This window comes from Vitis riparia, chromosome 6, assembly GCF_004353265.1.
Source record: "Vitis riparia cultivar Riparia Gloire de Montpellier isolate 1030 chromosome 6, EGFV_Vit.rip_1.0, whole genome shotgun sequence".
NCBI lineage: Eukaryota > Viridiplantae > Streptophyta > Magnoliopsida > Vitales > Vitaceae > Vitis > Vitis riparia.
In genome coordinates, this window is record NC_048436.1 from 1320096 (window position 1) to 1333047 (window position 12952).

Below are 12952 nucleotides of genomic sequence, written 5' to 3' on the forward strand. Positions count from 1 at the left end.
GCAACAAAATAATTAACTTAAAAATTTAGTGATTGAAAATATCATATTCAAAACAAATAATTTTATTATATTTTAATTGATTTATTTTTATTTTTTACGAAAATGTCATATTTCAATCAAAGTATTACAGCACTCCATTAAAAAACAAAAGGGAAATTTTAGTTGTGATGATTCCCAATATGTTACAATTTTTTTAACATAGATTATTTACCATAATAGAACTACTCATAAATAGAGTGCAATAAACAAATTGAAGAAAAAAAAAAGAATAGATTGATAGAATATTAACTCAAATAAATTTATTTATAAAAAATAATTTTAAAACATATTATTTTTATCATAAAAAAATTATCAAAAAAATTTAATTTGGACCAAACAATTATTTTTATATTTTGTGTTAATTGATTTACTTAAAGTGTTTCACAATACTTATGTATTCCATAACACACTACATAACACAATATAAGTAAAACTAGTAAAACATGCAACCTAAAAGTTGGGGAAATCCTTCCATTAAGTATGTATGGAAAAAAATTGTGTGAAGTGGAAAAAACTTTGCTTTATGCATATTTTTGTTTGACAAAAAAAAATAAGTTATTAATGATAAATAAAAATAGAAAAAAAAAAGAAAAAAAAAAAAAAGGAGTTGCTAGGAATAAGCAAGTGAATAGGGATAAATAAATTACTAACTTGAATTCTGGTCATCCTAAATCTTGGTCCTCAAAAGTAGCTTACTGGAAATCAGCAGAGAAAATAAAAAGAAGGAATAAAATAAAAAAGGTTTTAGTTAAAACTACACCATAACTAAAATGAGTATAATCCAGGGGGGAAGAGTGTACAAAGAACCAATACAGAAATAAACAATGAAATCCATACCTCATCTCCATTATTATCTATTTTATTTTATTTTGGTTATTTTTTTACTTTATGAGTTTTAAAACTTGTCATTTTAATTTAAATTAATGAAAACATTATAATTTAAATAAATTTATGATTTTAAAATAAGATTTTGATTTAAAAATAAATTTTAAAATTCAAATTTTAAATTAAAATTGTGATTTTAATTTTAATTTCTAATTTAAAACTAATTTTTTTATTTAAAAAAACCATTTTTAAATAATATATAAATTATTATTTTTATTTTTATAATTATTTTTAATTTAATAATATATAAATTATATATTTATAACATTACCGGTTCAACCACCAGTCTGACTAGTGAATTGTGAACCGATAACTTTTCTAGTTTAATGATCGATTCGGTTCTAAAAACATTAATTAAAACACTAACATCAGGAACGTTATTAAATTTTGAGGGTTTTTATTAAACAACTTTGAGAATTTATTAAAACAAACTTCGAGAAATTATTTAAAAGAAAATTTGAGATTTTTTTTTTGGATTAAAACACTTACTTTGAGAATTTATTAAAACACTTATTAAAACTTTTAAGACTTTTATGGAAACAAACTTTAAATACATTTAATACACATAACTTTGAGAACTATTATTAAAACATTTCTTTTGAAAAATTTAATTAATTTATGACTTTTACAACTTTTTTGAAAACAAACTTTGAATTTTAAGAATTTTCATTAAACAAACTTATTAAAAAAAAAAAAAAAACTATTGTTTTAGAGAACATTTATTAAAACACTTATTTCAAGAATTTTCATTAAACAAACTTATTAAAAAAATGATTTTTTAGAGAATATTTATTAAAATAGTTATTTCAAGAATTTTCATTAAACAAACTTATTAAAAAACAATTTTCTAGGGAACATTTATTAAGACACTTATATTGAGAATTTTTATTAAATAAACTTATTAAAAACAATTTTCTAAAGAACATTTATTTAAACACTTATTTTGAGAATTTTCGTTAAACAAACTTATTAAAAAAAACAATTTTCTACATAACATTTATTCAAACACTTATTTTGAGAATTTTCATTAAACAAAATTATTTGACTTTACAAACAAACTGGATTTTTAATATAAAAAAAATCTACATTTATAAAAAAAGAATTTTTGGATTATTAAATTGAAAACCATTTTCTGAATATATTAAAAACGAATCTCTGAATTATTTATTACAAAATTATTAAAACGATTTTTTAATGATTTTATATGAAATCAATTTTCTGAATTTAATAATAATGGTTTTTCTAGATTATTTTATTAAAAACAATTTTTCTGCATTTTATTAAAAATGAAAATTTCAAACTATTTCTATTAAATACATTTTTCTAGATTTATTAAAAAACCAATTTTCTGGGTTATGAAAAAATAAATTTCTACACTTTATGGAAAGCTAAATTCTAGATTATTTATTAAAGAATACTATTTTGGAATTGATTAAAACTAGTTTTTTGAAAATCTTATTAAAAAACAAAGAAAAACTCAAGCAAAAATAAAAAAAATAAAAACCCAAATATGGCAAGAAATGAAATATGAGGCAATAAGAGTAACATAAATAGAATTACAGAAAATTTAAGACAGAAATTACACAAATGTAGGAAACTTGAAACAAAATAAAATATGTATAGTAACACATATCAACAAAATAATAAATAAAAATAACAAACATATAGATTAGCAAAAAAATTTAGACAAATGTGCATACATACAAAATGTAGAGTATAATGGACAGATAACCCAAATAATAAAGAATTGAATAACAGAGATGGAAAAAATATTCAAATACTAAAATGCTCACAAATATAATAGATATAGAACAAGATAAATCTAAGAAATTCTAAAAAGAACAAAACTATAATATAAATAAAGAGATGAGGAAGAAAGAACGTACCCAAATGTAGCCTTAAATCGATCCTGACTCTCCAAGATACGAATATGGCATCAAAAACAAATAGACAACTCCAAAGTTGTTATAGTATGTGGCTTATATTGAGGGAAAAACATATATGGAGAAAAATGGGCAAATATCGGAGTTGAGCGAAGTGGAACGACGACATTTGTCATTCAAGCTTATATTTTTATTGTTAAGGGTATTTTTTGAATTTTATTACCTGAGGGTTAGTATAAATACCCTTTTATGTAATCCTAATTTGACATATAGTGAAAGTTTTCTTCCCTGTTCCTATGGACGTAGACAATCTACTGAACTACGTTAAATCTGAGTGTTTTCTTTTTGTTTTTCTTTAATTTTTCACTAGGAATCATTGCACGACATACGCAATCAAGAAAAACTCTCTTTCACCAATGATATACCATTAAAAAAAACACTCGAAAAAAACCCCCTAAAAAAATAAGATAAAACCTAAACAAAAAAAAAACAAACAAAGTAGCAACACTTTTCTCTCTCTGGCATAGTTTTAAAAGGCTCAAGGCGCACCAAGGCGCAAAGTAGTCCTAGAGCCTGAGGCGCAAGGCGCATCTAAGGCGCGGGCTTTAGTGAAGTGAGGCGCACCCTAATTTACATATATATTTTTATATAATATAATCAAATTTAACAATCATTTATTTGTCCTAAACACATAAATCATCAAATATCATCCAAAACTTCAATTTAATAAACAAAAAACATAAAAATAAAGAACTCCAAGCATAAAAACAAATCCAAATCCATATTGCTAATTGCCTAATACATATCCAAATCCAAAGTTTCCAAACCTAAAGGTCCAAAACATGAAATTTGTCCACAATTCAAAAACATCATTAACAAACACTTAAATCACAAATTTGTCCACAACAAGCAATCATCACTCCTCCTCTAAATCAACAAAATCATCATCATCATCATTTCCATCACCACATTTGTAGCCTTCCCCATCTTCTTCATCTGCTGAATCAACCATGTCTCCATCTTCATCTTCATCTATTAGTGAATGAGAAGGCAAAGTTCTAGAACTTGAAGCTATCCCCCTTGTTGGTGGTATTATGCTTGAGCTTGCTCTAGCTCTAGCTCTAGTATCAAACCTGGCCTCCTCAGCTCTAGCAGCTCTAGCAACATCACCCTATGTCAAATTGTCATCATCAAATACAAAATCATTTTGTGCACCTCCATGAGAATCCTCATCTTCCATTCTCCCTATCAACCATTCATTGCTATCATCTATATCTTTCAAGGAAATTGGGTCAATGGTGTTACGTTCATTGTATCTTCTCTTCAAGGCTCGATTATACTTGATGTACACCAAATCATTCAAGCGTTGATGATCTAACCTATTTCTCCTCTTGCTATGAATCTGCAAAAATTCATAAGCTCATAAATATATTTTAAAGTTTTAACTTTTAAGTTACATTCAAGACTCTATTAGACTATTACTTGTAATTATTTTGGATTTGGTCACTCACATTTTCAAAGATGCTCCAATTCCGTTCACAACCTGATGCACTGCATGTTAAGTTGAGGACTTTCATTGCAAACTTTTGCAAATTTGGAGCTGAAGCTCCATATGCAGCCCACCATTCAGTTGTAGTATAGATATTAACAATTTAGTGAAACAATTCACCTATTTTAGCAAAAATACAATCTAATCATTTAAATAAACAAAACTAAATAACTAACCTGGTGCTCTAGTCTTTCTTGTCCTAACAGCTAACTCATTCCCGAATAGTCCTTGGGCATTTGTGAACAAACTCACTTCGGCCACAACTTTTTCTTGCTTAGCAGGGTCTCTTGTTAGCCTTAAGATGCATTTATACAAATCACTCATAATCTCGGCATCATACTCTATTTCTGGCTTATCATAGAAGAATTCCGGGTTCAAAAAGTACCCTGCTGCATGCAAAGGCCGATGAAGCTGAATCTCCCACCTCTTATCAATGATGTTGAAGATTTCTTTGTACTTCTCTTCATTTCCATTAAAACTTCTCACAATTGCATCCTTAGCTCTATTCATGGCCTCATAGATGTATCCCATAGGAGCTTTTTTTTCACCATCAACCAAACGAAGCACACGAACTAGGGGACCCGAAACCTTTAAGCAAAACACAATAGTGTTCCAAAATGATGGCATTAGAACTATATTGGCTATAGTTTTCCCCTTCTGCTCTTTTTCCTATTTACTATCTGACCAATCTGAGCTTGTAAATATCTTCCTCAAATTGTTTTTTTGTTCATGCAATCGCGATAATGTGATGAAAGCAGTTGCAAACCGAGTCTTAGCAGGCCTAAGCAATTCCCTTTGTCCAGTAAACCGCCTCATCATGTTGAGTAGCCCTGAGCGATTATAAATATACCCATTTAGTGATATAGCCCTATCCGATGTCCTTTTAATGTTTGGTAGCTTTCCAATATCTTCCAACATCAAGTCAAGGCAATGTGCAGCACATGGTGTCCAATACAAATGTGGGCGCTTTAATTCTAATAACCTCCCTATATGAAATTGTAGATAATAAATTTACATAAGTTCTCAAGATAAATAATTCAAATTTTAAAAGTAAATAAAAATTCAAGAAATAGTATTTATTACCTGCCATCACATAACTTGAGTGATTATCTGTTATAACTTGAATAACATTCTCCTCACCAACTTGCTCTACCCATTTGTCAAGTAACTCAAACATCTTTTCTCCCGTCTTGATCATTGAAGAAGCATCAATGGATTGCATGAACATGGTTCCCTTTGAACAATTAACCAAAAAGTTCACCAAAGTTCTCTCTTTCCTATCGGTCCATCCATCCGACATAATTGAACATCCATTTTTCCCCCATTCCACCATATGATCTTTCATCAAATCTTTTGTGAGAGCCAATTCTTTCTTAAGGTTAGTAACTCTTACCTCATGAAAAGTTGGTCCCTTCATACCCACACCATATTGGCCAATAGCCTCAATCATTGGTTGGAAACTCGGATATGTGACTGCATTAAATGGAATAGCAGCCTCATACATCCATCTTGTGATAAGCATGCAAGCTCTTTCTCTTGCTTCCTTTTTGTAGGCATCATTGATGGTAGTTTGATTCATCTTTCCACTTCTTCGATTTTGAACAACCGTCTCTGCATTATGAGTGAAAAAATGATCCATAGGACCTTTTTGTCTTGGTTTTTTTGAAGAAAACGTCCCACCACCACTTCCTCCTCGGTTACTACCTCCACTAGAAATGTTGGTGACATTCGTTCTACTATTAATCTCCTCACCAATATCTTCATCTTCCAAACCAAACAAATCTTCATTAACATATTCGCTCCCCATATTCATTTGCTCTTTTTGATTTTTCTTGGAACTCGTATACTCTTCAATTTCTTCTCTAACATGTTCCGGACATTTTCTACACTTTTTAGCATTTCTATATCCACCAACAAGATGTTGTTTGTGTCTATATATGCCTCCTTTGGTTACATTATCACAAAAAATGCATATGATGGTGTTCAAATCTTTTTCATTAACCAAACGACCATATTTCCACCCCGGATCTTTTCTTCCACTTGCACTAGAGTCCACTTGAGTTTCACTCTCATTATCCATCTTGCAAACAAATCATCTATACTCCACAAAAAAATAATTATAATTAAATTAAGAAAAAAAAAATTGAAAAAAAAATGCATATCACATTATCAAATACCACATTAACAACAAATATGCATGAGTGCTTTTTATTTATTTATTTTTATTTTGTAAAATTTTCATGTCAAAAACTCAAAATATAATATTTATATTTAAAAAAAAAAAATTACCAATGAGAGTTATGAGATAAGAATGGAAAAAAAATGTAGAAAAGTGAAGAAAAAAGAAAAATACCGAGGTCCGGAAGGTACGTGACTATTTCCCCTTTCTTTTTCTCCTATTTTCCCCCTATTTTTCTTCTTCTTTTTCTTCTTCTTCTTCACTTCTCCAGCACGGAAGAGGCTAGGGCAAAGAGTGGCAGTGGTCTCGGGTTGAGAAAGACCAGAAAAGGGGGCTGGATGGAAGGAACAGACCAAAACGGCATCGTTTTGGCCTTTTTAAAAAAAAAAAAAAAGAACAGGGTCCAAAACGACGTTGTTTTGGTCCCTGTGCACTTAAGTGAACAGTGTCCAAAACGACGTCGTTTTGGGCCAGAAAAAAAAAAAAAAAAAAAATTAGGGCTGGCTGGGGCGTCTCTGCAGCTCGACTGGAGGAGGAAGAAGAAGAAGAAGAAGAAGAAGAAGAAGAAGAAGAAGAAGAAGAAGAAGAAGGAGGAGAAGGAGGAGGAGAAGCGCGTACCTGGTCGGGCCGTCGGAGACGCCTCGGGCGACCGCCTCGCGCCTTGCTGGAGGCAAGCGCCTTGCGCGCTTAAGCGGCGCCTTCGTGAAGGGGCGTCGCCTTCCTTCAGGCGAGGCGCCGGAGGGTGGCGTCGCGCCGCCCCGAGCCTAGGCGCGCCTTTCAGAACTATGCTCTCTGGTTGTCCTCCCTTTTTTGCCTAGGACTTGTGTCCTTTTAAATATAGTTTTCAAGACTTCTACTCCAAGAAACCTCATGGTCTCATGCAAAACAAAACCCAAAATGAGTAATGACAACCCAAGCCCACAACTTAAAATCTAAATACCCACAACTGAATTAAAATAAAATAAAATAACCCAAGCCTACAACTTAAAATCTAAATACCCACAACCCAATTAAGATAACATTAAACAACCCCAGCCCTGATTTAAAATTTAAATACCCACAATCAAATTCTTCCAAACACTAAATACCTAACCCATAGCCCAAAAATACAAACCAAATACCCATATCTAAAATATCCAATATCCAAATTTCAAACACATAAACACATACCCACATCCAATAACCCACATCTAAATACCAAAACCAAATCTCATAAGCCAAAAACCCACAAACACTATCCAAGAATCCCAAATAGTCATTGTAAGAATCAAAAAGTGGGGTTTTACTTACTCTTCAACCTTGGATGGAAAAATGTGACAAAGAGGCCATAAAGGCACAATGAAAATATGGGTATAAGAAAAAAAAAAAAAGATGAGGAGAAAGAGAAAGGAAATGAGACAAATGAAAGCAAGCTCTCAGAAAATGGCAGGTAGCCAACGATGGTTGAGGTGAAAAATGTGATTTTTAGGGCTTCAAAATGGATCAAGGGTGGAGATTAAATGAGCCAAAAATGGAGGCTCAAAAAAGTGCCTGAGTAACTTAGGGACTATCTAAGTGTCTTAAAAAGTGTACTTGAATATGCCTAAGTATGATGTCCTAAAGGTATACCTAAATGAATTATCCAAAAAAGAAAAGAAAATGAAAATCCTATATATAAGTCGAGGCTGCCAAAGGGCACAATATGGGGTCCAATGAGTCCCTAAACCAAAAGGTCCTTGAAGGTATCTCAGAAAGAGTAAGTTAAATGAGTGTCAATAGACTACTAAGGGATGACTATAGGGTAAAAGGGAAATAGGAGGAACATCTAGTGTTACATGTGCTAAGATGACAAAATGGAGGGTCTACAAGGACCCAAAGGGTACACATGTTGTGATTAAGCCCCTAAAAGCAAGACATGATGTAACAAAGTCAAACTTGACTATCCCTTTGGTATCACTTTTATGCATTGACATTGATTTGAGCATTTAACACATATCTCTTACATTGTACATGATTTAGGTGCATTAAAAGTTGCACAATGGATACAAGTCATTGGTTCCTTGTAAGTAGATAAGTTGTCCATAGTTAGTTCATGGATTTGGAAAATCTAGTAAAGACTATAGTGCACTACCTCCTTATTGGAGGGATTTATCTTGGTTGTTGGGATGAGTTTCTCATAGTGAGTGCACTAGTATGTGTGATATACACTAAACATGACCTATGGTGAAACAAATGTAAGGTTATCAGTTGTCATAATTCACCAAGCTACTATACTACATGGATTCTCAACTCTGAAAAGATATTGAAGCTATCTTGAAATCAACAACAGTCTTTGAACTATGGGTGAGACCCTAAAGTGGCCATATATTATTATGGATTGGGTGACAGTTGATAAAGTCTAATGGCACTAAGTGTTCTCAATAGAGACACCAGGATATCTCATGGGTTTGAGACATCGTGTCCCCTTAGGTGATCCAAAGGACATGTGATCATGAAATCTATGGTCGTAGTAATTCTTTTAGTGAAATTTGACATATGCTTATTGGAGCTAGAGTATGTCAGTTGATCACATAATAAGTGAGATTTGTAACTTAAGGATTTGAGAGGTAATCTTGATAGTTGATAGCACTACTTTATTAGATTAGGGACACCAGTTCATGGGGGGTTTGTATGCAATAGATAGTAAGTCATAGACCTAAGCTATGTCTTATTGTTATTTACATAGGGTATTGGAGTGTAGTTGATTTTCTGTATTGAAATGTTGGATCAACTTCAAAATTGGATTTTAAGAGAACTAATATTCATATGAGTCCTAATGGTCCCCGCTCTAAGCTCATATACCATGTTGGCATGGTTTATGAGAATTGGATTGACTCTTGATTCACTCTTGTGCATAAAAGCATTTTGGTAATTACACAAGGTTGCACAAGGGATAGTGAATAAGGTTTCTAGATTGGGCTAATTGATTAATTAAATGGTCCAATGTGGTATTAATCAATTAGGACACGTTTTAGGCTAAATTAAGTAACCCAACCTCATGTGCAATTAAGTCACCTAAGCCTAGTAGATGAACCTTATAAATACCCCTTTATAGGGTTTGGGGTTTCAAATGGCCTTTTGACTATTATCTTCCAAATTTAGGGAGAGAATGAGAGTTTAGCCATCCACCCTTCCAAAGTCGACTCTTTAGAGTGTCATGTACATGGTTCGAGTCATAGGGTGAAAGACTTTGGGTGTATGAGACCTTAAGAGCATTCAAACATGTTCTTTATTGGATGGATTTTGATTTGTGAACATTCAGATTGCACATGAGTTTTAATCACTAGATTTGTATTATTCTATGGTTTTTAAAGTCATTTATTTCTATTGTGTTAGATCTAGAGATCCCTAGGGATAGATGCATGCACCCTACGAGATCTAGAGCATGGGAAGGAAGTAATCAAGGATTCTTATAAATTGATATACCTCTTAGGAGAAAGAAATATTACACAATCTCTAAGATTCTTCAAAAAAATATGGGAGTTAATAAATAAAAAATCTAATCACTAATCTCACTATGTCTATTAAAATTTGATATCTTCTTTCCACCTCTCCATTTTGTATTGTAGACCCTGGTGCACATAATTGGGATATAATCTTGTACTCTCTATGAAAAGAATCAAACTTACTGGACATACACCACTTCGATCCAATCAAAGTTCCTAGTATGTTTACTCAATAGGTTATCTGATCTGCCTTGAATTCAATGAATGTATCCAAGGCATCAGATTTCCTATGTACATATCCAAACTTAAAGTATTTATCAATAAAATAATGAAATACCCACACTATTCATGCATAAACACAAAAAGGTCTCCATACATGTCAATAAGCACTAACTCTAAACATCATTTGGCTCCAGTCTTCTTGGTCATTTTACCATCTATATAGCATTCACAAACTAGAAGATCTTCTGGAATCAAATAATCCAAACTTAATAGTCTTTAAATCCTATTTAGATCAATATGAGCTAGGTCTAGATACCAAATGTTTAATTAGTGTTAAGTCCAATCCTAAGATTTAACTATTCACATCACTTAGCAATGTGATAATGGAATACATATAAAAGAAGAAGATATTACCCCTCACTAACTTGCATAACTAACCTTGTATTAAAGCTAAGGTAAGTACAATCCCATCATTTAACTTCCTCATTTATTAAATACCTTGCAAGGATCTATAAATAATGGGCTTAGAATCTATCCACTATAAATGGTGAAATCCACAACTAAATATTCAACAATGAGAAAATAATGTATACTTTTCCTTTTCCTTATGTGAACTGAGCATTCCTTTTCTAGTGTCCTAAAAGTTCATAAAAAATTACTTGTCCCTAAGTTTGCTTTCTTATTATTTCTCCTAGACTTTCCTTATTTGGTGGTGTCATTCTTCTTCTTCGTAGAAGAACCTGAAAAACCTTTGACTCCCATATGAATCTCTTATACTCTTTGAGAATCCTCTTAACCATCCTGGAGGAAACTAGCAAGGCCTTTAAGATCATATGAACTCTAGTGTTCATAATAGTCCTAAAGACAGCTTGTCTAAGCTGACCTGCCTTTATCACCAAACAACCCTTACATGCTAGAAAGAGAATATCAAAGTATTTGGTAATAGACATGTGTTGCTATTGCAACACATTATCTAAATATCCAAGTATTAGACACTTAGTCTTCCAATCCATCTAATGATGCCTTTGATATACTACTCTTTCCTTTTGCTGGGTTAGTTCATAAGGAATAGTTAACTCTACCTAAACTAACTTCTTTACAATTAGTTACTAAATCCAAAATAAAATTAGTCCAAATGATAAGTTAGGTTTGGTCCAAAGTGAGAAAGAAAGTAATAATAAATAAATAACATGATATCTGTAACAAAAAAAAAAAAAAAAAACCATCATATGACATAATTAAGCATTCGAGCCAATTGGTAATTAATTTAGGAAAAATGTATTGGTCTCAAACTACATATCCTTTTGCAAAGTATCCTAGTGTCATAAGAATCAAGTCTACAATGGGTAGGACCTTATTACTAGTTAGAGACCCACTCAAATTGACCACCTTATCTTAACCATGAAAGGTATATAAAGGCAAGATCAACATATCTTTTATTTGGCCTGTGGACGATGCAAATAGGACCATGGTGGGCGATTCAACCACTTTGTATCCAATGATAAGTGTACAACCATTGTCCCTGAACTATCAATGTCACCAAGTAAGGAACCCACCAATGGGGTGGTTGTTCCTACTACAAAAATATATAGTCTCGTCCTAATAGAGAGTTAGTATCCCTTGATTCCTAACTCTTAACCAATTGGTGGGGTGGTGTTGAACCCAAATAAAGAAGGACTTGACAAAAGAGGCCTTGAGCTTGCCTAGGGTTCTTTACCACTTATTTTTTTGAGATAAATAAGAGCATTTTAAATCTTTAGTAGTTATCTTGATGAATAAATTATCTACTTTAAGAACTTCTAAAAACATGTATTTCCTAATTAGATACCTAGTGTAATAGGGGAATATCAACATGAAAAATTTAAATTTTCCATGACAGTATTTTTCAAAGAATTTTAATCAAATATCCACTCTCAAAATTTTAAAATCTATTTTCATAAGATTCTCCTTGTATACACAATTAATCCAAACATTTTATCTAGGAGATGTTTTCAAAGAAATTTATCTCCATCAAATTACTAAGTCTTTTGGTGAGAATTTTTTAATGATAAATTATCTCTAATGAAAATTTCTATAATATTTATTTTTTGAATAAGAAACACTAGTGTAATAAGGAAATTATCAATTTATGAGATTTTGAAAATCTTAAGAGCACTTTATCCAAGAAATGAACTTTATCTTCTCATATTCAAAATTTCTCACAAATTTACTTTCTTTATCCTTACACTTTTCTAATCTAATAAATATTCTCATGTTCATAATAATTTATTCCATTAAATACTACCAAAAATAATTTTTTAGTAATTTCTTAATGGATAAAATATTCTCTATGAAAAACTTTCAAAACTGTTTATTTCCTCAAAAGGCATTAAACAATTCATTTTACAAAGCATTTTCAAAATATTTTAGATCTCCATTAAATTATTAAAAGTTTCCAAAAATATTTTGATAACTTTTTTTATCATAAATTCTCTATCATGAGATTTTCTAAATGCGTTATTATCTTTTAAATTGATACTCCTATGCTAAAATAAATTTCTTTCTTATTCCTTATCATTGAACTATTTGTATCCAAACTAAACAATTTCTTCATTTTCTCAAGAGGGAGAGCTTGGAGGACTATATAGATGTAGTTATTCTCTCAAGGTAGGGGAGCCTAAAGAACCACTTATTCATAACTAAGTGGATAGTTCCAAAAGAAATAACATTTTTATTAGCAACAAGTTTAAAT

At 31.3% G+C, this 12952-nt stretch overlaps 1 protein-coding gene across 1 annotated transcript; it reads right to left on the minus strand.

The window, feature by feature from the left end:
- Positions 1-3899: 3899 nt before the first annotated feature.
- Positions 3900-4980, minus strand: LOC117916278. The gene is made up of 4 exons (XM_034832232.1): positions 4533-4980; positions 4319-4437; positions 4023-4209; positions 3900-3964 (listed from the first exon to the last, which is right to left on the minus strand). Exons 1-4 carry the CDS (start codon positions 4885-4887, stop codon positions 3900-3902), a joined length of 726 nt encoding a protein of 241 aa, XP_034688123.1. The 5' UTR covers positions 4888-4980.
- Positions 4981-12952: the final 7972 nt, after the last annotated feature.